The sequence below is a fragment of the Corapipo altera genome, unplaced genomic scaffold, assembly GCF_003945725.1.
Source record: "Corapipo altera isolate COAL_440 unplaced genomic scaffold, ASM394572v1 239, whole genome shotgun sequence".
Classification (NCBI taxonomy): Eukaryota; Metazoa; Chordata; class Aves; order Passeriformes; family Pipridae; genus Corapipo; species Corapipo altera.
The window spans coordinates 3,743,357-3,767,787 of NW_020884938.1; the positions used below are offsets into that span (position 1 = coordinate 3,743,357).

The 24,431-nt window shown below is 36.7% G+C and overlaps 1 protein-coding gene across 2 annotated transcripts in view; it reads right to left on the reverse strand.

Moving 5' to 3' along the window:
• Nucleotides 1-5,814: 5,814 nt before the first annotated feature.
• The window catches only part of ARFGAP3 (ADP ribosylation factor GTPase activating protein 3), a 28,830-nt gene continuing 10,213 nt past the window's right edge, over nucleotides 5,815-24,431 (reverse strand). For both annotated transcript variants that reach the window (XM_027660795.1, XM_027660796.1), the window contains exons 4-16: nucleotides 23,183-23,314; nucleotides 21,937-22,023; nucleotides 20,649-20,730; nucleotides 20,212-20,268; nucleotides 19,553-19,599; nucleotides 17,364-17,509; nucleotides 14,752-14,877; nucleotides 14,176-14,298; nucleotides 11,801-11,935; nucleotides 10,672-10,795; nucleotides 9,584-9,674; nucleotides 7,853-7,974; nucleotides 5,815-7,166 (exon numbers count right to left, since the gene is read on the reverse strand). In XM_027660795.1, coding sequence (XP_027516596.1) covers nucleotides 7,149-7,166; nucleotides 7,853-7,974; nucleotides 9,584-9,674; nucleotides 10,672-10,795; nucleotides 11,801-11,935; nucleotides 14,176-14,298; nucleotides 14,752-14,877; nucleotides 17,364-17,509; nucleotides 19,553-19,599; nucleotides 20,212-20,268; nucleotides 20,649-20,730; nucleotides 21,937-22,023; nucleotides 23,183-23,314 — 1,290 coding nt within the window. In that variant the 3' untranslated portion in view covers nucleotides 5,815-7,148. The remainder of the gene's footprint in view (nucleotides 7,167-7,852; nucleotides 7,975-9,583; nucleotides 9,675-10,671; nucleotides 10,796-11,800; nucleotides 11,936-14,175; nucleotides 14,299-14,751; nucleotides 14,878-17,363; nucleotides 17,510-19,552; nucleotides 19,600-20,211; nucleotides 20,269-20,648; nucleotides 20,731-21,936; nucleotides 22,024-23,182; nucleotides 23,315-24,431) is intronic.

Consider the following 24,431-nt stretch of genomic DNA (forward strand, 5'->3'; position numbering starts at 1 on the left):
TTATCACCTCACCGGTAGATCTCTGAATAGCCGCACTGTTCTAAGGACAACGCCTAAAACAGCACCTACAAAAAGCAGTCCTAAACCAAAGACAAACATCAGGAGGGAATAATCCCCATATAACTCAATCTGGTGTCATTCCTTTTGACTCAATCATTAACCCAGCTCGGGTTAATGTCATTCTCCCCCTTAACCCTCTGAGGGTCAGCTTGACTCTCCCCTGGAAAACCTTTCAACACGTCCAGGTACCAGAGAACCTTTCAACAGGTCCAGGCCACACCAGGAAACCTTTCAACAGGTCTGATGTGCCCGGGTCACACCGAGAGGAGAAAAATTCTTACTATAATTTTACAACGAGGGGACGGTCACCATTTGATTCGCCCTCGGTATCAGTTTTAGACTACACCGATTACTCCACCACATCCAAAGGATCCTGCTGACTACGTCAAAAATGTTAGGACTTGCCCCAGGAAAAGGGGAAGGGGAGTAACCCAGGTTTTTATCAATAATTCCCTTGGGGTGGATTAGAGTGGAAAGACACTGAATAATCAGTGTCTCAAAACATATATTGGTAAGGTTTATTTTAACAATTCTGTATCAACAGGTATGCTAGCATTTGGGGTATTGTCATATAACAATGTGACATAGAGATAACCTTTGGGGGGGGAGAAAATGCATAGGGGAGAGAAAGACAGGATAAGAGTAAGGGAGAGTAAGGAAAAAGAAAAGCTGAGAGTGGAAAAAACATATATAGTCACCGCCCACGGGGTCCAGCGATGACGCTTGGTAGTTGCCGCTTCTATGTCTGTCAGTTGAAGTGGTGGCCTTGATCTGCTGGGGGTGAAGGAGGGAAGCCCCCACACACCAAGAAGTTATGAGTTATTATATCCATGGTTAGTTTCACGGGCCACGCCTCAAGCCTCCAACCTCTCCTGGGCCTGCGCAGAGTTTATGTGTCTGGCCTGGTTCCCGCCTTCAAGATTGGCAGAGAGGGGGATGGGCTTTGATGGGCCATCAGAGGTCCTGCCTTTTCAGGACTTGACACCTTCAGCACTGGAGTGAGGGATGGGCCCAACTGCCCATCAGAGGCGTAATGCAAAAGTCAAAAGCCTGCAAACTTGGCTCCTCACTGGAGGGAGGGATGGGCCCAACTGTCCATCCAAGGTACAATGCAAAAGTCAAAAGCCTGCAAGTCTCCCAGAATGCATAAATCATCAATCATTTCAGTCTCTGACAGCAAGCACCAGCTCTTTTCTGGTCTCCTGACAGGAGCCAGGTTGCAGACTGAGACCTTAAACCACCTGCCTTTTTTGTGCTATGATACCAAGGGGATGGTATTCCCAATCAGTCACAGTGGGATTGAAACCAGAGTGTGTTCCCCATTGCTGGGCTTTCTTGATCAAATTTCTGTGAATGAATGGCTTTCCTAGCAGACACTGTGTGTATCTACAGCTGGCTGCGGGGAGACCTGGAAACATTTGAGCATGTGGAAATCAAGGCTGTTCATTGCTCTTTTTAGGAGCCTGAGATTGCAAAAGCTTTCCCTGGTCCAAGGCCAAAGTAAGAGAGCATTGAATTAATCACCATCACGAAACTGGGTTGGATCATAGTGTGAAGTTTTGTGCTGGTTGCATCAAATAATTTCAGTTTCCATCATATTTAAATAAATTTAACTATATTCAAAATTCAAATACTGTTTCAAAAGGAATTACTGTTTTGAGTTGGATGGAAAATGTTTGCTTAGAAAATGTCAAATATGGAAAATTTGTGTGGACCTTTAATTCCCCTCACATTTCCCTTTACATATTCACTCCTTCCTGCCAGAAGGCCAATTTGAAAGAAACGTCAGAAAGTCCCAAATCACTGGAAAATCCCAAACTAACTCCATCTATTATAGCAATGATTTTCTAGGATAAATTTTTCAGCTAATAATAAGGGCCCAAATCTGTAAAGTTGCAGTCAGTAAGAGGTGCCAGGTCCCATAAATCAGGTGATTCTGATTTGGGCACCGAGATTAAGTTACAAATGCCCAGTGTTTGACTCCCCCGTCCCTGTGTCTACATATATTTGTAAATGTTTGTTTCTTATCAGACTAATGTTACCACTCAGCCTCATAAAGTGGAGTTTTCCTGAAGTAAGGAAAGCAGCTGCAGCATTTCCCAGCTCCAGTGCAGCAGGAAATAAAATGCTCCTGTGCTTCACACCTTAACCTACCTTAGGGTGTAGAGGTAAATAGGATGGTGAGGACACCCTAAAACCCACTGATCACTGTGTTCCTACATAAATACAGGTCATTATATGTCCTCTGTTCCTCCTTTGTTCAACATGGTCCTTGAGGATATTTGTTGAACTACAAGGCTTCATTACACTTCAGATGTGAATTACTCTTCACTGAGAGGCTTTTTGGAAGTAAAACATATTTAGGATTTCAACCATAGATGCAGAAGGGCCTGGCTACTTATTGACCTGGGGTTGTTCTTTCATGGTCCTATTGCACCTTCCAGAAAGAGGATGGTCTAGTTGAGGGCTGGAGCTCTGGGGAGCTGGACATTTTCTTTAAAAGTCTCCTGTTGAAGTAGATGCTTAAGCACTGACCTTGCCATGTGCTAGAGGTGCTGGATAAGCCAAAAATCCCACACCACCTACACAAAGCAGAAATTACTCATCCCCAGTGAAATTTAACCATCTTTGGGATGGGGCAGGGTTAACAGACCCACAAAAGTGCCAGGGAAAAACAGGGCCGCAGATTTTCACTCCCCCTGAGGCAACTAGTGCCAACACAGCACTTACCAAGTTTTAGGGTAAGTATTTAACAAGCGAAATAAAGTCCTTTTGTTCACGCACATTGCTGCTGATGTTTACTGAGGTTTTCCCGGTCTCCAGCAGGCTGGGGGTAGCTGATGTTAATTACAGAACATTTTCTGCAAATCATCCTCTCCTTGAACTTTAATGGTCTTTCAACAGCCCCAACATCCTTCCTGGGCTTTGTGTCAGGCCTAATTTTGTTTGTTTTTTCTTTGAAAAGCAGAGTGGGTAGCACAGGCATAATATTTGCTGTTACCTGTAATCATTCATCCCAGGCATCTCGGGATTGATAAGGAAGGAGCCGGCATGGAATCCAGAATGGTTTTACATAGTTGTCATAGAGTCAGCAAACACAGTAGGACTGTGTGGCTCTTAGTCCTGGCCGGGTAACTTGTGTATTTACTGGTGACAGCAGCCAGGTCTGGCTTAAGCCCTTGGTATGACAACAAAAAGAGAAGGAATTGCCGCAGGTCGAGGGAGGGGATTGTCCCACTCTGGGACCAGTGGCAGCAGGGACTTCCCCACAATGAATCAGCACTGACAGTTGAGATTTCCCACCTGGAGCCATCCCTTCTAGTCTTCCCAGCCCTTCTAGTCCACAAGAGAAGGCACAGGTCCTAATAAAGGCAGCTGCAGCTCTTTCCGAAGTGTCTTAAAGCAAATAGGAGCTGACCTGGAAGAGCCTGTGAACCATGCCAGCTCCAAAGGAGCTTCCCAGTGGGCACTGAGGTGGCTGGGGCATGTCAGAGGCAGAAGCCAGTGCTTTGAGATGTCACTGAGTCCAGAGCTGCCTTCTTGCACACCTACATGCTCTGCTAATAAGTAAAACTAACAGTGGAAACCCCTCCTGCCCTCCTGGGGCTTTGGGGATATCCACATAATTCCAGGTATGTGGACATCTCTGGTTCCTAGCTATCAGCTTCCCAATTTTGGACACTAGAACAAACCCGGAGCACATCTCAAACACATCTAGAGAACACCTGGAACACATCCAGAACACACCTAGAACTTACCTGGAGAGCAGCTGGACACACCTCCAGCACTCCTGGTACACCCCTTGGACTATCTTTAATATCAAAACCCCTCTTAGAGAAAACTGAGGAGAACAGAAAGGTCCAGAACAAGCATACAAAATCCAAAACTACAAATGAAGAAGTGGTAGAAACTTATCCTTGTCCTTTTATCACTCCTTTCCTTCTTTTCTCTCTGAAAGCATGGAGCCTGTTGAAGAAGGTGCACCCTTAGGAGGTTTGCAAACCAGAGGCCAGACTGTTCTTGCATAGTTTGCAAACAGCACAGACACAACCCCAAGCACCACAAGGCTCCCTGGAATGCTGCAGCAGGGCTACACTTCTCTATTTTCACATCTTCTTGGGAAGACACCAGTGTTGCTTTCCATGTAAAGGAAAAGTCTCACATAAATCAAAGCTGGAAGAGAATCATGAGATCAGAACTCTGTGGGAGACTTGATGGCTGCGCTCCCTTTGAAGGGAGCAAATTTAAATTCACCAAGAGCAAATTTAAATTCAAAGCACTAAAATTAGAAGTAACACACTGACAGTCCCCGCTGATCTTGCAAGAAGACAGTGGTACTGCGTGTCTGTGAAGTTGGGAGCATCGAATTAATGCTTGTTCTGGTGTTTTAATGACCGATTTAAAACATTTTTTTAAACTCTTTCAATTTAATCAACAAAAAAAGCCATCTCTAAAATACAAAGTATTATTAAATAATCCTTCTCCCTTTATATGCAGTGTCCTTACTGGATTTTAAGAAGGAGGAAAGCTTAACTTGAATGGTTCACAGGTGCTGCTGCTGTCATTCAGTTCCAGCTTGGAAAAAGCAAGGTGTAGGAAGGTAGGAAGAGAGAATTAAGGGAAAAAGAGCTGCAACAAAACACAACTGGTGACCAGTGTGAAGTTTCACTTGGAAACCTGTCCCCAGAGCAGATCTGGAGCCTGTGATCCTTGCAGCAGTGTCAGTCCTTTGCCCGTCTGACCAGGGACTGACAGATGTGTGAAGGCAACGGATGAGAGGAAGGAAAAGGCCACACAAGAAGGCAGGAAAGTGAATCTACTTTTAGGTTTAGTGTTTTTCCCTTTGACCCAGTCCAATCAAATCCTGCCATGGAATCCTCAATTCCCAGGAGACTAGAGGAGTAAAAGCTCTTCCAGTGTTTTCGGCAGCCCCTCCCCACCTGTACTGGACGAAATGCAGCGACACCTCATGGGTTCCTTCAAGACAAAAACAGGTGTGTTGGGGGTCAAGAGCTGTTCACCCAGCCAAGGGAATGCATTAGCAGAACACAGGTTGCCAGAGAGAATCTGCAACAAGAACTCCAACTGATGAACTTCACAATATTCCTGAAAATACTGAATTGTTATCCACCTGTAAGAGTGGACAATTACATTCTGTGGTGTAATTTTCAGACTCCAGCAAAGAGGAAAAAGTTAAGAGTGTTGCACAAGCTTTTTTGGCATTTAAGATAACGCCACAGTTCTTTCCTCCTAGAATTTCTTCTTCTTTTGTACTGAAAATGTAAATTTATTGTGTTTTTCCATCTGTGAGTGGTTTGCTGTATTGCAATGATGCATAAAGGCCACACACAATTATTTCCCTGTAGGTGATGCCACACAAGAAACCAGGAGAGGGAACAGAACTACACCTTGCTAGACTTCCCTGCTGTTAATTTAAGCATCTGCATCCATCCACAAATATCATCCATCAATCCAAAATAAAATAAATATCTATATTTATAAATAAAATAAAAATCTAAATATGCAGCTTAGTCACTGGAGGAGCAGTTCTGCAAGTCACTGGATGCAGTTGGTGTATCACAACTCCAAAAACAAGACCACTTATCATTTGTTTTAGATTTACTACTGTGTGTACACTTAAATGAGGAAGATTGAAACCCAAAAATCGTTACCTGTAATTAGTGAAAACCAAAGCAGATGAGTATATTTTCTTGTTATATTACCCAAATCATCTCTATAGGGTGGGAAAGGAGGTAACAAAGCAAGTCTTTTATTGTAAAGCTCTACAGTTAAGAAGAACAAATACTCATACTGCTCTAAAAAAGAAAGATAATTTTTGATTAATAAATTTAATTAATAAATCTAAACCCAATAGGTACAAGAGAAAATTACCAGAACTGAGAGTTAAATATGAGGCAGTTAGAAATTAAAAACTAAGTACAGCTACACTCTTAACTGGATTTCAACATAGTATTTTTCAGTTCAGTAGCTTATTTTCTGCCCCAGCCTTAGTGTTTTGATATCTTAATCACTATAACAATTCAATAAGAAAGCTACTTTCACTAACTGAAATTAAAGGCTAATTTTACCAGACAATTGTACAGACAAAATACAGATGGCAGTACTTAGAAAGCTGGAGACTGGTGTCCGTACATAGAAATTTAATTTAATTTTTATCAATTGTTTTTATTAGACATCAGCAGTTTACAAATTTGAATTAAGAAACAAAATTACAGAACAGAATTACCTTGAATTTATTGTTGGTTGTGATTTTTTTTCTTTAAAGGTAATAATAAGTTTTATGCAGGATGTCATCAGCAATAAATTCTAGACTGTCTAAAACACAGCCCCACTATTTCCTCATACAATAATTGATAATTTATCAAAAATCTAAGATTGTTCTAAACATTTTTAACAAGTATTTCATTAACTACTCTATTAGATCCTTTATATATTTCAAGGGTTTTTTTTTTTTAAATTTTGTACACAATACAGATTTTTTTAAAAGCACTTAAGGATCTTATATTGCAATTTTTTTGTAACTTTCAAAACTAGGAATAAATAGATTGTTCCCATAACAAGATGAAATCCACTATTCAGTAACATTTTTACTTCTCCATACTTCATATCCAAGCATACAACTTTCTAGCTGGAATATTGTTTTAAAACACTAATTCCCCACCATTTTAATGCACATCAATTTATGATGGAAGCTTCTACTTCTGGTAAGCACAGGTTTAACGTAAGTGTATATTTTGCTACAGTCTACTAGATACCACCTCAGCATTTGAGTTCATCCCTCTTCCCCTTTCCTGCCTCACAGACAAAACCAGCAATAAAATAAAGCTTCCAACATCTACAATAAGGTTGTTAAGAAACAAAGACTGTAAAGGAGGGGAAAAAATAAAAAACTTATGCAATGTAACAAGTTGCTGCAAAATTTGTGCTCTGTAAAGATGAAAGAGCAGTAGAAGAGGCTGAGCCAGAAAGCTGCACAAAGAAACAAGTTAAAACATCATCAGTCTTAAGGCCACCTTCATTTCAATCAGCAATGGGGTCACTTGTGGGTCTGAAGAGAAATCTTTAGGTTATGAACCATATCGATCCTAGAAAAGTAAAAAAAACCAGACATGAGCTTGTTTTCCACTGAATGAAATCAGTTTTACTTCCATTTGCAAAACAAACAGTAGTTTAATTCTTCAAGACTTACAGAAAATTCACCAGTGCTTTCAAGAACTAGAGTTTAGGGTTAAACTTAGGACACTTAGGATACTTAGGATACAGCCTGATTTCAAGAACAAATGCCCTCCTATAGGAAATGCCAAGTGACGGGAGCACCAACAATTTGTACAATCCTGAGGCCAGGATGTCTTAGTTTTGTGCACAAACATTCAAAGGTATTACTTTTTAATCAAATCAATTTAAGAGCCAATATAGGAGTTGGGCTGGATGGTCACTGAAGCTCCCTTCCAACTAAACTACTCCATTCCCAGTTAGGAAAAAATATTACTTTAAAAATAAAGTGACGGCAAGTCCCTTCCATGATGGAATTTTTGTTTTAATTGGAAGAAAGACAAGAAAGATATTCTAATGAAGGTGACCTAACAGATCCAACTTATTGCTAAAAAAATAAAGATCTGCTGTCTACTATGAGAGGTCTACAAAGCTCAAAACCAAATTCATTCCTTTCCGCCTGAAAATAATTCAACAGAAGGATTCACGATATTAAATCCCTGCAAAAAGCCTTTAACTTTTGTAGTGGTAGTTAATATATTGGACCATTTTTGCTCACCTGTATAGATGTCATAACCCCATTAGCAAGTACAGAAAGTTTTCCAGCTACTGATTTCACCCCTTCTTTAAACTGAGCTATATCAGGAGCTGAAGGCAAGACACTTGTAATATTGTAGCTTCCTAAAAGGAGAAACACACACAAACAAAAAACCAAAATTTTATATTAATAAATTATTTGTTTTTCTTTCTGAAGTATAATATATGACCAGGAGCACTTAGACATAGATCTCCAATGTCTTAAATCCGTATTATTTTTCATTTTTTTCCCCAGTTTTTCTTAATTCCACCCACAGTGGAACCTTCTACACTTTGTATTCCCAGCTGAGCAATTGATGTTTGGATAACAGACGATTTATGCTGCACTTCCAACCTGTGATAATGTTGTCTTGTATCCTGAACAGCTGTTATTCCCTTGCAACCTAAAGATGGATGTGATTCAGTGGTGGCTGAAGCAATGAATCCTATTTGTGTTCATGCGCAGGGATGATTTCCATGCTGTGTATACACATACATTTTGCATTACTGCATCTGAGGCTTAGAAAATTCTATAGAAAGTACAGTAAATGTAAGTTAGGTTTGTAATTTCCACTGTCAAAAGACAGGTTTTGAGGCAGAGGGGTGTAACAGAAAGACATGCAGGAAAGGAAGGTTCTGTACATTGAATATAGCGTGAATTTATAATGAATAATTCCTGCTGTATTTTTTTCTCACTATTATTAAAGAGCAGGTAACAACCTGCAAAATTCAGTAGAATTTTATTCTTTATAATATAACTTCACATTTGCTTTAAATATTTATATATATTTAAATACTTTAATGAAATATTTGGGTTACATGCCAGTCAAATAGTAAGTAACCTCTTGCAGGCAGGGATTTTTCAGCCTACTTTTAGGTATCTCCATTCCTCCACAAGTTTAAAAATTCACAAACACCATTTCTTCACTTCTACACCTCTTGTAAGCCCATGTTGCAAATGCTCTTTCAAGTGGGTAAAGCAAGTTACTGTGATTTCTGCTTTAAATCTCCTTTCCTCCTTAATTTCTTTTTCACATTTCAAATTACTAAACCTCAGTTTTGCTTAAGTAACTGGTAACAGGAATTATTTCTCTATTTGATACAATAGCCACTGTATTAAAAAACTTGCTTTCAGGGGATCAAAACTAAACAGTCACGTTTTGGTTTTTTTTTCCCCTCTAACTCTTACAAAGTAAAATCAGATGCTGTGAACTGTTTTCTCAGTCTATTCTAATAATTACTCACAGATTTCAAGTTCTTCAGTAGTTCTTTTTCCCCCCCTGTTTCTTCACAAGTTAAGGAATGAAACTCAACTGCTCAAATCAATAAAATCTTCCAGTATTTCCTACCTTTTCTATTTCACATTATTGCACTTTGTTGGAATTGTTATTGTTGGAAAAAACAACAATTAGAATCCTTTCTAATTTGATGAACTATAGTCTCTAATGTGAGGGGTTCCAACAAATCATTGAAACAGACAAAACAATTGAAAAATTTCCTTAATAATGTGGCAAGACCAGTGTTAGAAGCAAATATCCTGATGAGTGGATGTGCCATGCAACAGATTACATGGGAATTCCAAAGCCACTAACATGTTAGTTATGATTTTTTTTAGATCCAACATTCTCCTGACAACTAATAAGTTACTTATGATAACTTATCAAAAAAACCTACTTGATAGTCAAATATTCCTTTTCATTTGTTCAATATGTACCTGTTGGTTGTTTCTTCTGATCTTCAAACAAGTCAGCTGAACTTATGGATGCGCTTCCAGAAAGCCTTTCTAGTCGAGCCCTTGCTTCGTACTTGGAAAGAATGGAGAATAAAAGGTATTTTAACCACATGCTCTCACCTTCTGAGGTCATTTCAGATAATTCAAGAGATTACAGACAGAGTTTTAGAACATACAAATCCAGCTGAAGTTGACCATGCAGAAGGTTGTTCCTATTTCATGGTTTTCACATCTCACTGAGTTTGTCATCAACTCATTTCTGAGTTATCAAAGAGTGACATTTACCATTGCAATACCAACTCACTGTTATAACCCTAAAATTTCTAAAAAAACTATCCAACTAATAAAAACAACACCTAAAAAAAGGGGAAATGGAGTGAGTGAGTAGGAGAAGGAGAAAGCGCTGCAGTTAACACCATGCTGACCCTTCTAATCACTTTAAAGCCAACTTTTTCCAAGTTCCCTGGGAATGGTAATTCCATTTTTTTACATTACTCTTTACACTGTTAATTTTTCATTAAAAATAGATCTTTTGACATGATCTCTCACCTCCAAAATACAATATAGTATTAATCTGGTTTTTATTTCTAGGCTGATTTAACTGCTGAACAATTTATTTACTTATCTATTTATTTACAGTTCCTTGCAACAAACAGAGAGCAGGCAGATATTTTACCAGAGGTTTGTTGACGTCACTTTGCGTATTTAGAGCAAATTAATTAAGCAGATTCTATCAAAGATAAGGAGTGCTGAATCATAGTCTATAATTTCAATCAGATAAGAAGAATGATGGAGGTTTGGTCCCACAGGCAACTGCAATTCCTTAAAATTAAATACTAAATGATCAGTTAACAGAAATTTGTACATTTCTATAAAAAATATTAAAGTGGACATAATTCTATAAGCTTACTAATTCTACCAATTTTGACTATTTATATATAATATAAATATATATATTTATATATATACAAGAATAGAACTTTCTACAAGAAAGAAATTTGATAGAGAATCTTCTCTTTATAGTCAAAGAATATTATTACATTCAAAAATACTTATCCCTGCTTTCTTACATCAGCCTGATCTTGCCTTCCAAAATACATGTCTGATGAAATTGCTTTTACATTGCCAAATTTTTTTTGGGCCTCATCTGTGTTTGAAGGTGGTTCATATTCAGGTTTACGCCGAGATGCAGGTCTAAAAGAAAAATAAACTGAATTAGTGAGTGTAACTTTGGTTACAACATGTCAGAATGCAACAAATCAAAATTTTATGACACTTTTACAAGACAGTGTTTCAAATTCATTAATCTTCTATCTTTATTTTCAGAGTTCATTTCAAAAGTAAGCTAAATTACATGAACAAGAACAGAATATTTCTGCAACACCTCAAAAAAACCCAAACAATGTCAGTGAAATTCAGATTTAAATGCAATAGCACAAAACAGGTTAAGCATCCTTCCACCTCAAACATTCTTATTCAGTACTTGCCCATTTTTTTGTTGTTTTAAAGGCACTCAAATAAGGAAGAAATAGTGTTATTATGGACATGAACACCTATTTGTGTAATACACATCACTGGTCCACTCTTTATCAAACAACAGAACCAACTTTTAGTTAAGTGCACAAAACCCTGTATTTTACAAGTAAATGAAAAATATGGTTTTAATTCAGAAGAACAGATGCAGAAAACACCAGCCAAGCACACAACCCCTCACATTCTGCTATTTTCTACTTGATTAAAGATAAAAACACAGTTGTCAGAGAAGAAAGACATTTTTATCATCAAAACAATCAGACCTGTTGTTTTTAAGTGCCTCCAGTACCTCCATCCTCAGAGCTGGGCACCTACAGTTTCATTCAATTGATAACTAGGTTTTCTTTGGTTCATTACACAATAAACAAAGCAAGTATGTGCTCACAACAAGGCAAATATTTGAGTTTCTCTCCACATCTTTTGTCTACTTTTTTTTTTTTTTTGGCTGAAAGGCTTTGGAAATTTATCTCCAGTACATATACATTGTATAGCACTGAGCAAAACAGCCAGTGCTTAAAATGTCAATAAGAAATTCAGCCTCAGGGTCCCTTGAGTAAAGTTATGGCCAAATTTTCCTGCTACAAACTGACAAAAATCCCAGTAATATGACCAGGACTTAACTCACATTAACAAACTTGGGCTCTGTGCACAAAAATATTGGTATACCTGTCTGAAAATCCTGTGCTTTTTGAAGTTAGCATTATATCAGTGTTTCTACTGTTTTCTTTCTTCCAAAAAGAATCTGAGTTGTCATCCCATTTAGAGAAAGTGCTGCTCCTCAAATCTGAAGAATCATAGTACCTAGAATAAAAGAAGGGGAAAAAACCTATTGAAAAGTGGGAACTATATTTATTGATTATTATAATAATTATATTGCTATAATAAGTGGTATGTTTTCAGCAAAATGATAGCTGCCAGTGAATAATATGGATTTCATAATCCTGGTTAGTACAGTTGAATCCAATGGCTCAGAACAGTAAGAAAAGACCTTGTTGCTGGTTATTTTTTGAATCCAAATATTAATTATCTTTGAGTTTTGTAACATGTTCTATTAAAACAATGCTAAAAATGTATTTCTTAATTTAAGAAGACAATCTTCTTTTGCGTATCAGAACTGCAGGGAAAACACCAAACAGAAAAAAAGGATAAAAAATGAAGCATGTTTGTCAGTTCTCGTACATTATCTTGATCTTTCCTCCTCTTGATTATCTGCACACATCTAAGCATATATGGAAAATACTTGAGAAAAAAAAATCGCCAAAAACTATTAAAATGCCAAAGATTTGCGCTTGAAAAAATTTGCTTAAAGTTTGGATATGACCAGGATACTAATGAACTTCTACAAAAAGCAGCAGTCTCTCTCCTGACAGACAAAAAGGAACCACAGCAATCTCTATAAATTCCATGTCAAGGTGTAATAACAGCCAAGGTGTTTATATGGATGTGAAGCTTTCCAGTCTCATAGTGGCCATCAAAAACATGGCATTGGGCAGGAGCTGATGAATAAAATTAACTTAACTTTGAATAAAATAACTTATTTTCTCGATCCTTCCCTCTCAGATTTTTGTAACGTTGCAAAAATATTTCTTCAGTATTTGGGGTGGGGGAGAGAAAAAAAAAGTGCATTTAGCAGAAAATAAAATTTTACATTGTTACATTAATAAAGGTTTTATTAACGGTAGCAAAAAGAAAAATCATAATCTAAGTATTTTCAGATGCTCCAATTACATACCTAAACCTTGAGACATTTAATGTGCTTAATTTACAGATACTTCTCAGCACTCTAATATCCAGTATGATTATTTTGCTTTTGTGCATATGCTACAATAATATTAAAATTACTTTGCCTCTATTTCAAATTCACAGCTTGAAATAAATAATAATAACCTTAACAAGCCCAAATCTGACTTTATACTTGAAAGAGAATGAACTTGTATAGCAACTTCAACTAGATTCTACTATTGCTACAGTATAAGAGCAGGGAACAGCTAAGTTAAAATTTATCTTCTAATTGTTGAAGCAAAACACATTAGAAGCCTCTTCTATAATTTATCCTTTGCCTTCTATGAAGAATTTGAGAGCAGTGACAGTTGTTGTCCAGGAACAAACAGGGACGCACTGAAATGCAACGTTTTATTTTACAAGATTGCTGCCAGTTTACTTGGGACATTTGCATTTCTACTGCTACTGATGACACTACAAAGCACTGACACAAAAGTCTTTGTGCTTTTATTTGCCTGTCCCCAAGGAATTAGGTACAATTTTTCATGTTTCTGTGTCACTGATCCAATAAAGGCAGTTCATAAAAGCAATACCTTTTCATATCTCTCAGTCCAGAAACAGCTGTTTCATTGCAACTAGTGACTGTAGGACTAATTATTTCTCTCCTCCCTCCCAATAGCAGTATTTGATAATCGGTACTGCGTTCATACTCTGATAAAATTTTTTTCAGTTATTTTTTGCTTACATTTTATGTCCAGATGCATTTAAGTCTATCAAATAAGATTGCAGACAATACACCCAACACGCACCACCTCAAAAATATTGAAGTTTTTGCGTTTTACATGTGTTCAGACAAAAGACTAATGCAACTGTAGCATATCTAATATCACACTCCAATACCTGTTTCATTTTAAATTGGAAGTTGAAGACAGTACCACAAGAAATTAATAAATAACAAAAAGAGAACGAACACAAGTCATTCTGACAGGAATTTGGAATACAGCAAATAAAAGCTTACATGGCAATAGTGTGCAAGTAGAAACTAGACCCTGGACAAGACAAAACTTATAAACACTAAGTTCAGACTACCTTCTCCTCACAAAAACTAACTTCTCTTCTTTATAAATACATCTGTCAGTAGGTAAAGTCAACTTTTCACAATTTTTCTGATTCAGATGTCCCCTAATAATATGCTGTGTGTGTACACAGGTTCCACTGCCTTCTGCTTTGATCTGAGGCTTCCAATATATTGTGTATATTTGACTTTGTACCTTGCCTATACCTCTACACCTATTCAAAATAAAAAGCTCATACAATACCTTGAACTAGAAGAGAAATAGGAGTCTTCCACATCATCAGTGTACCTTTTCTTGGGCTTTGCAATTACAGGTGTCTCCTGCTCTATTGTTTGCATATCTGAGGTGACTGAGTGAGAAATGCCACTGGGGACAGGAAGAAAACAAGTATGTCAAGAGATGACAAAGCTCATACCCTGAAAGAAAAAAAGAAATGAAAGCCCGAATCTAGTTTCTGAATGTTGCCCATAAAGCCCAAGCTCTACAAACAGTTAAGAAAAAGGAGGGATTAAACCAAATAAAGAAAAGCCTTGGAAAACTAGCTCTCTGAAGCAGTGACTCAACTTCTGAACACAACGCCCATTCAGACAGCTGGGAAACACAATTTAGGTGAACCTCTGCCCAGCAGGTTAGAACTTAAATCTACCAGAAGCTTCCCCTTGACAAATACTTTATAGTATATAAAGAATATCATTCTTTAATGATATTAAGTTTCCACAACATGCTCCAGTAGATCTTTTTTTTCATTTCCTGAGTAAAATAAAGGATAACTGCACAAAGCCAGAGAGAATTTTAAATAGTTTATTGACCTTCACATACCTTCTGTTGCTGCCCAATCCCATGCCAAGCCTTTCCAATTCAGCTTTCTTCTTACCAGAGAAATTTAAGTTTTCTTCTCTTGCTTTAATATCAAGATCTCTGTAGGCCAACCTTAAAGATGACACACTAGAACAAGATAGAAATGTAAAATCCTACACTGAACAACCAACCCCATAATATTGGTAGAAAATTAACCATATATATTGTAGTACTGTATTTTCTATGCTCTGTAGTTACTGAAAGTATTAATTATTTTCATTGTGCCTCATCTGTGTTTGAAGATGGTTCGTATTCAGGCTTTTTCAAGCTATTCATTATTAATTGGATTAAATTCCAACTATAAGGATGGAAGAAAGCCAGGAAAGAGGATGGTCTAAGCGGCACCCCACTCTGTGTATGAGGGACACGGTCTTTTTCAGAACAAATGTGAACTGCTGAAGTTCAGGACGCAGTTTTGCATCATCATTAAGTCAACGTGAAAGAGTCTTTTTTTCCACAGTCCTAAATCTATGTGATACCAAATAATTGCCAAAATTATCCAACTCTGACATATTACTGTCCTGTGGTATTAATGATATAAGACAATAATGTCTTCCCCTAAGGCACAGCTACATCTCCATCCCTCACCTCTAAACAAAATCTTTTTAATCTTGATTACAGAATTGCTGAAATACTGCTTACATTTCATTTTTTAGGTCAAAAGGGATACAAATTTTATTGATTTTAATGAGCAACTCAGCAATATTTTAATTTTTAAGTCCTGACTGGCATGAAGTCCAAGTGAACTATCAGAAGAAAGGCGAATGAGATTTAGGATGCTCCTGGTAGATGTGCTCTAAGCAGGAAGGAAGTACTTAAGCCTGAAACTGCTTGTCATTTTCCATCCATTTTGTGTAGGAGCAGGAATGAAAAAAAAAAAGTAACAATAAAAGTTGGTTACAAACCAGGATGCACCTGTGGAATAACTTTTGAAATCAATAAAATCAGGAAGATATATCTTCAGAGCACAGAGTTATGTTCGAGGATGTTTCAAATCAATTCTTACAGCTTAGGACCAACTGTTACACAGAAAATTGAAAATGTTCTAAAATTCAGCTTTAAACTGCAACTGGTAAAATCTACCCAGCACTTGAAGCAGAAAGATTAGCAGCCCTTCTTAAGAAATCTGTTCCAAGAACATCCAAATCTTATTTGCTGTTGATTAAAACAAATAGGGATAGTAATCAAATTTTTTAAAGCCATGTCATTCATCTATTCTCTTGTCAGTGCACAACAGAAAATAAAGAAACTGTGTACCAATTATAAAATCACATTTAAAGTTTCAAGTCTCAGAACGCTTTCTCCTAAACACCAGACTACAAAAGCATCACTTCCATTCCTGCTGTGTAACATTAAATTAATTTAATAAAGCTCATTACTCAAGCTTTTAAAATTAAAACCACCACACAAATTAGCTGGAAGCAAATGCATTCTTAGAAGTATTCCCCTTTCTTTCATTCATCTCTGCAGTTAAAATTCCCACAGGTTAATCTCAAGGGAAATCCAGTTATCTTGTCTCCACTGGGATTGGATCCATAAATTGAAGTGTATGTGTATCCCTCATGTTTACAGACATTTTTAGAGGGTTTTCGTCACTGCCGAAAGGTTGCAAAAACCTCTAATAAAACTGAATTATATGATTAAACACAGTATCCTTAAAGAATAATAATAATAAACAATAGTGGACAATCCTTTTTCTGGTTATTTAGTAGTCACTGCTGAGTCTCTCTACCGACAGTTTTCGGCAATCACTGAGAAACATGACTTTGTCGTTAAAATACTTCAGGAAAAACAAATTACTCTCTTGTGACTCATATTTTTGGATAAAAACGAAACATCATTTCTGCAAAGGCAACATAAAAGTGAACAAAAGGAGTAGGGAGGAGATGATAGACCAAGGACCTTGGTCATGAGCTCCACGTGATCCTATAATTATATAATAATTCAGATAATTTCTTAATAATAGGACTGATTCTATAGCACTTAAGAGAGCGTGTTAAGCTTTTTAACTCTGAAAGTGTACACTAACCAGCTATTTAGTAGTCTAATTTTGGTGACAACTAATAAAATATTAAAACCCAAAAACAGGTAGTAGAGAAATGTGGAAAGAACCAGGAACAGCACCCTCTGAGCTTTAGGGTTGAGTATTTATTAATTAAGGTGGACTAACAGGTTTGAGGCCTCAGACAAAATTATTCAAAGGGCTTGGTGAAAATGAAGGCAGTTTCAATCTAAAACATAAATTTAACATACTTTAGACTTAGTTCACATGTGTATCAGTAGACTGTCTCCTTATTTTATTTGTTAAGTAAGAAGAATACTAAGGTTGGTTTTAAGGATAGCACTGGGCTATATCTACAGTAAATCATCAACTGTAGAAATATATAATTAATGGCCAAAAAAAGGCAATGGGGGAATTACTGTTTGGTTCATGTTATCCACATCTGCTGGGTTTTTTTTAAAGTAAGAACAGAAAGTTTATTTACATAAGCTAATCTATGGTAGTATTTAAAATGTTGTTAATTACCTCATCAAATCAGGCTTCACTGTTTTACCATTTAATTCATACTTACAGTGGCTCTTCCTTCTCAGTTTTCTTGCTGCTGTGAGGATCCTCTTGATCCTTCATTTTATCTACAGCTTGTGCTTGTTTTTCAATCTCACTAAAGCTTTGGCTGCTCACTTTTTGGGCCCCCAAACCACCTTTTTTGGCACCAAGCTGGAATTATTGAAAAACAAAGAAAACCCAGAAGTCCCAATATTATAACTCAGACAATCACTTTGACTGACTTAACAGCAAACATCACACTCTGTTTGGGAGCATATGCAGACAGCAAGGAAAATCTGGAGGGAGAAAATACTTTTTTTCCATGTCTTGATCCTAAACATGCTGTTTCTACTATCTCTGACAGGTTTGTTTTGTTGTATAAGAATAACATAATAAAATTTGTTGCAATGGAACCACTTGGTGTTTAAATCAATTCAATCACAATTTACATTTAGAGTGGCAAAGATTCCTGAATTAATTCTCACTGGCCAGTGCTAGTGTGTAATCTCAAGTACTGATTTATTCATATTTTTAATAAACATGTACATAGGTATTTACTGATTTGTGGTAGGAGAGCAATGCACAAGTTTTGTGTATATGTGATTAATCTTTACATGTGAGACAGCATTTCAAACTTCTTTTAGATAAACACATCAGATGAGAGGCTCCATTCTGCACTATTTTTTAAAAAAATTCTATTTTTAGTTCATATTCCTTCAATATAGGAATAAATATATTCTTTCTTTTTGATGAAAAGATTTAAAACTCACTTAATACTATAAATAGATACAATCATGGTGATTCAAATGGTGGCACAGTGCTCAAACTGCTGTTCTGAGTCTCCTGTGTGTTTAATTCCTAACCTGCAACACTGCAGCAATATTAAGTTTCACAATGCAATTAAATATCTTAACTTTTTAATGCTTTAAACTCTTCATGGAAAAGCTCTGGCCTATTTCCACATAGTTAGGCTCTGACACTACAGTTCACAGACTGTACATGAACCTATGAACCGACAGGGGAACATACCTGCAGATACCACTTGGAATAAAAAATTCCTCTTGTGTGTCAGGGCCCTCTAGTGGAAGCACAAAATCATAGGACAATCTAAATTAACCTGCTCCAATAAACCTTCAAAATCTTTTGTCCTACAATAGTCCAGACTTAAAAGGAGTGACTCCCTGTAACATACTGTCACCCTAACAGGCTATTTTCTTCAGTCTCAAGAGCCATACATTCAAAACCTACTTTTTCCTGGCTAACTTGAGCTGTCTTCCTCAGTTTTCATGTTCCTTGAACCATCACTTTGAGACACTCCACTCTCTTCATGCCTTTTTATAGAAACCAGATGCTTAAGAAAGAGCTAAGACCCAGAAGTCTTAGCTAAGACCCATCCAGAAACAAGTCTGTAAACTGTCTTTAAAATTGAACTAAATGCAGCTGCATAAACAACTTTCTTTATAGCTTATATATATATGTATAACATTTTTATCTATATCTTATATAACTTTCCTATATTTATCCATACTGCTCTGTGGTGTGAGATGAGGACTCCTCCAGAAATACAGACCTGAATGTCTCAAGCTCATCTTGCACTGACAGATCATACCCCATGCATATTTAGCCACTAAAAAATGCTACTGGAACTCCCTCTGTTCTCAGGCTTTGCTACAAAAAGATCTCAGTGCCAACTACCTGAGACGAAAGCCTGAAGCAGTCCTGAAACCAACTATCAGCAAGGGAGAAGAAAGGTTATAGGGCACCAGAGGAGTTGCAGGGACAACAACAGTGAAAAGAACTAAAACAGTATACAGACCTTGACTTTTTTATTTTCCTTATTTTTTTTTAAAAATATCACCTGCTGTTTAGGTAGAGACACCACAAAGAAAATGTCACTCCGTTCACTGAGCTATACATACATGTAAACAGAATTTATCTGAGGTCAGAAACAACCCACAGAGCTGAAGCACTCTACCACATAATAACAATATCCTGTTAGACAAGTTATCTTAACAATAATCCATTTTCAAACAGGTAGTTGGCTGTTTTGACAGAGAAACCACTTCTAATTCCATTTTACTTTTATAAATTGCTACCAACATAAGTAGTGTTTGGTGCTAACTTATATGGTACATTGCCATATATTGTAACATACGTGTTTCCATAGATGTATAATCCAGTTAAAAATACTCATTGTTTATAATATACACTTACCCCTTTCTTAGCTTGATTTGGCTTCTTTTTTATGAAGGTGGTATTCTCTGCAAGGATTAAACGGACATTATTTAATTTATTAATTCCAGAACTGCAGAAAAACTGGTTTGAGCTGAAATTTAGGTGGAAATGGGACAAAGACTCTTCACGTAAGACAGAACTTGTGATGTTCAAAACAACCAAGAAAAGCACTTGTTTTATGAGAACATGTGTTAAAGGTACAAATGAGAAAACCAGGAGGTGTATGCAGTTTCTACTAGTTTCCAGCTCTAAAGAAAAACAACCCCAAATCCAACCACGTGAATATAAAAACAGTGGTGAAGATCATATTGAGTTATCCCCAGACACCACTTTTCTACTACCCCCCCTGTGCTGCTGAGAATCATTCTGCTGCTACTCATTCTCAGCAACCTGCTTCTGCAGGATGATCCTCAAAATGACAAGTCACTTATGTATTTTATTCTATTCTACTTCCATCAGCTTTTTTTACTGTACTTACAGTATGATAAACTCTTCAGTGTTAAGCGTAAGACCCTGGACACTGAAGATACTGGTATTATCAATACAAGATTTTTCCAGTCTAAATTTTTATTTTCTGTACAAATAGATATTTAAGCGCACTACACTTGTTGCTCTCTTGTGCTGCTTGCAGTCATTACCTAATGCAGGTTGTGGAGATGTGCTAAGGCAATCAACATTTGGTCCATGTTCTGCTCCTAAAATATAAGGGTAAGAATATCAGAAGGTTCTTCAGAATGCCCAAAGTACCAAAACACAACTCACTGTACTCAAGGAACTGCTTGGCAGACGCAGCATAAAGTGTTATTTCTATCACATCTTTACCAGTTACTAAGAGAGCAGAGATTCATCTGAAGTCTTTTGACTCAAATTTTGATTTGGATTTCTAGAAAACATTATTAAAGGAAGATGTAATCCCACACAATCAAGCATAACCCTTCTGTAAAATCCTTCCTCTCGAAAATCTTTGTGTTATTAGCATGGTTAGGTTATTGAACTATTAAGGCAGGGTAAAAAGAGTCTAAACAAGAGACTACCAGAAATATGCAAGTTATTGTTGACAAAGAATCAGTCATACCTGCACTGGATTCTGGAGTATTTTCTGAAGTTTTCTGCTGAAGGGAAACTGCTTCTGGTGACATCCACTCTGTGTTCTTTGCCTTGAAAAAAATCTCAAAATGAAAAGTGTGCAGAAAATAGAATATAGCAAATAAACAGGAGCACTGAGCTCAAAGACTGCCTAAGTAAGCATCACTTATTTATTAATATTGGATTCCTATGATTACAGCTTTTAGGATTTAAACCTGTAGTCGGAAGGGTAATTATTAAAATGACAAGAAATGCTTACCTCTACTAAAAGCAAGCAGGTTTCAACCCACTCCTGAGCATGTTTATTTCCCCTCTCAGGAATTTCAGTATGTTTACCATCCAAAAAACAATCTGCATTTTAAATGTGCTTTATGTGTTGCATGCTGGATGACTGATTTACATATATCACCAAGTATTCTCCCCACTCAAAGCTCTTGCCCTTCTAGTTTTCCTAACACTTAATTTTTGATTGTGAGCAGTTTTCCCAAGTCTTCCTGAGGAGTCCTCCCACTTCTTGAGACACATTCTCCTCAACGGGCAGGTTTGTGACCAGGTCACAACAATATCAGCTCCATGATCACACTTGTGTTTTAGTTGTGCACACACTGTATTAGAAAGCAATTACGCTACAAGACTTACTGTTGTTGCAATATTTAGGAATATCAGGTGTATTAATAACTTAATTGTTCTAAGCTGAAGATCAAAATCACTGAGGTTGTTTTTACTGGTATTTTTTAAATTCCAGACTCAATTTTGAGTCTCTGAAACATCAATCTCTGAAATAAATACACATCAATCTATCACCCTAAAGGAGTGATAAACAAAACCCAACACTGGCAACAGCCTTCAGAAAGTTACTTTAACATCTTCCAAGAGGCTGTAACTATTCTGGAGGAAGAAAAAAGGCTTCTGCTTAACAAGTGTTTAAAAAACTGTTACACTTCACTGATTAAAAACCAAACGTATAACACAGTATATTGAAATCAGAGCACTTCCAAGCAAATAATACTGAGTCCAAGTGGAGTTCCATGCCTACAAAAAAATAGAGAGTTTCATTCCACATTTAGCTACTATTTGTGTCATTCTAAACTATCGTATGAGAAAATGGTTCACATCCAGAAAGAATTCTGAGACCCACAGAAGGAAAAGCAGATAAATGTCCTCACTGTCCTACCTTTTCTCTATCAGGTTCTCTTTCAGTTTTAATCTTCCCCATAGAGCAGAGGTAACCAAAGGGTTTAGAAAGCAAACCAGAATTAAATCCAGGTCATCTATACCTTGGGAGTAACATGGGATGCAAAAAAGTCTTCCTCCTCTTTGTTTTGAGGTGATGCAGGTGGTATTCCACATCCATCTGTCCACAGCTGAAATGAAGAGACAGAATTTTACAGCATAAGTGCATTAATATACTTTTTATCAAATGCATTAATCTTAAAACAGTTCTTTTCAAGTTAAAAATTTATTGATTTTTTTTTCTTTGTACATAATTTTTCCTTACAAATTCATTCAATATATGACATTCCTTTTTTTATTCAATTCATCCATATTTTGTGTGTTCCCTGTGCATCAACTCACAGTTTTGAGCAATGCCTGATCTCAGGGCAGCCTGGAGGCCCCACAGTGCCACAGGACAGGACTATAAACTATAATTTATATATAAACTGTAAACTTAAGTTTGCAGTACACAACGAAAACCATATACTTTTCAAATAATTAATATCAAACAATTGGATGGAATCCGTAATTGAAGCAAGATAATCACAGTTCCTCAGAGTGTCATCTCGGGAACTTACCACCCACTTCCATCCACTTAAATACATAAAGTATACTATATCTACTTGACAACATTTTACATCTAAAGGTGTTATATTAAGTAAAAAAAAATTTTCTTCAAAGCCAGTGATGTGAACTCTGTTGTCTATAGCATGAATAATACAGAATTATTGTAATCCATTAAATTTCATGTTATCTGATGCACAGAGGAAAAAAACCAAGCTTTCTTGCTTTTCTTTTAATTCCCACTCATCTGATCAACTTCAAATGAATCAGTCAGGAACTTTAACAACCTGACTTAAACAATCCAAACACGCTTTCTGAGCATGAAGAAGAGAAGTGGTGTCACACTTACTGAACACCTCAGCAAACCAGTTCTGGATACTTTGTTAGTAACTTCCTCTCAGCAACCTACCAATGTTTTGACAGCTTCCATGAACTCTTTCAGCATTTTTAATGGAGAACAGCCAGTTCAGGACATAAATGACTTGCTAATTTTTCAAATATTATTTTTGTAGGGGGAAAACCCCCCAAAAATACACATTTACATGTTCAAAAAAAATCCCACTTAAATCACAGATATTCTGTAGTCAATTCCATTAGAATTTTACAAGCTGTACTTCTCTAATAATTCTGTTTCGGATAAAACCAAAACCACCACATAGTTAATGGAGAAATGACCACAGAGAATTAGAAACCTAAAGTGACTCTGGCGGGAGAAATCCCAATGACAGGATACACACTACTCACATCAGTGCCGTGCTTTCTGGTGGCCTGTGTTGCAAGAGATTTAATCTTCTCCTTGTAAAGCTGAGCACCACGACTGTTGTACTTGGCATTGGTGTCATTTGTTGTGCAGCCATGTTGATGGAAAAATGCACACTGGGAAGCAGAACACAGGAAATGTGAGGAGAAACAGGTTTAAAACTAATACCATTTAACATGCAGATGTATCACGACATGGAAAAATGCTCTGCTCCTCTACCTAAATTTAATCTTTTAAATTATGAAGTACAAGCTCCAAAACACAAAGAAAACTCTACTCTGGCAAACTCTTTACATATAAATAAAACAACAGAAGAAAACCAAATACCTGGTATATACATATTTATATATTTAAAAGTATATACAGTATCATATACGAAGAATCCTAGTTCTGAAATTAAGTGATAAAGTGAAAGGAAGAGGGGAAAATTGATTGCCAATACCTGTGCTTCACAGGACATTCCTGATATTTTAAAAGGCATTCCTTGGCTAGAGAGAACAATGTATGTTCAGTGGCATCAAAATGAAGGTACAAAAACGGTCTTCCTCCAAAAAAAGTGTGTTTATTAACATATATATTTACGTATATGTATATTTATAGGCTTGTGTATTTATATATAAAATGAATAAACAAAGCTTGTGCATTTCTGCATTTAATTATATGAACCTATTAACCTGATACTTAGAAGGGTTTTTTAGAAATCCTAGTTCCATTGCAGAGATTTAACCTGAAAACAAAAGGAACTAAGGACACTTTGGATTTTTTTAGCAATCTGATACACAGCAGGAAGGCCAGGACTGCTGTTATCCAGGATTCAGCTTCATGAGGCAATTATACATATAAATAATTTGTATTCTATAAGTACTTCCAGCCAATAGTTAGTAAAACCAGGATTTTTAGTGCAATTAAAAGAAAATGTTAATTTTACTTTAAATGTCCAGACAATTTACTAATCTGGTCTTTCCAGTTTCAGATACTAATCTTAGTTAATCCAAAACACGCAATGGAGAGTGTGAGGTATTTGAGGGGTGGTTCTGGGTATATTGCACCTCTTGGTACAATGGCAGGAAACAGTAACATCCAATCAGGAAGACAAACACTCCCAAAATTAAATAATAACTGTTTATTTTTATTCTTCTGCTGACAGGCTTTCTAAGGTTAACCGAAACACTTCTCAAACTTCGCCACCTCTTTTTTTCCAGTTGCCTTAAGTCCTCTGCATAGTAAAATTTA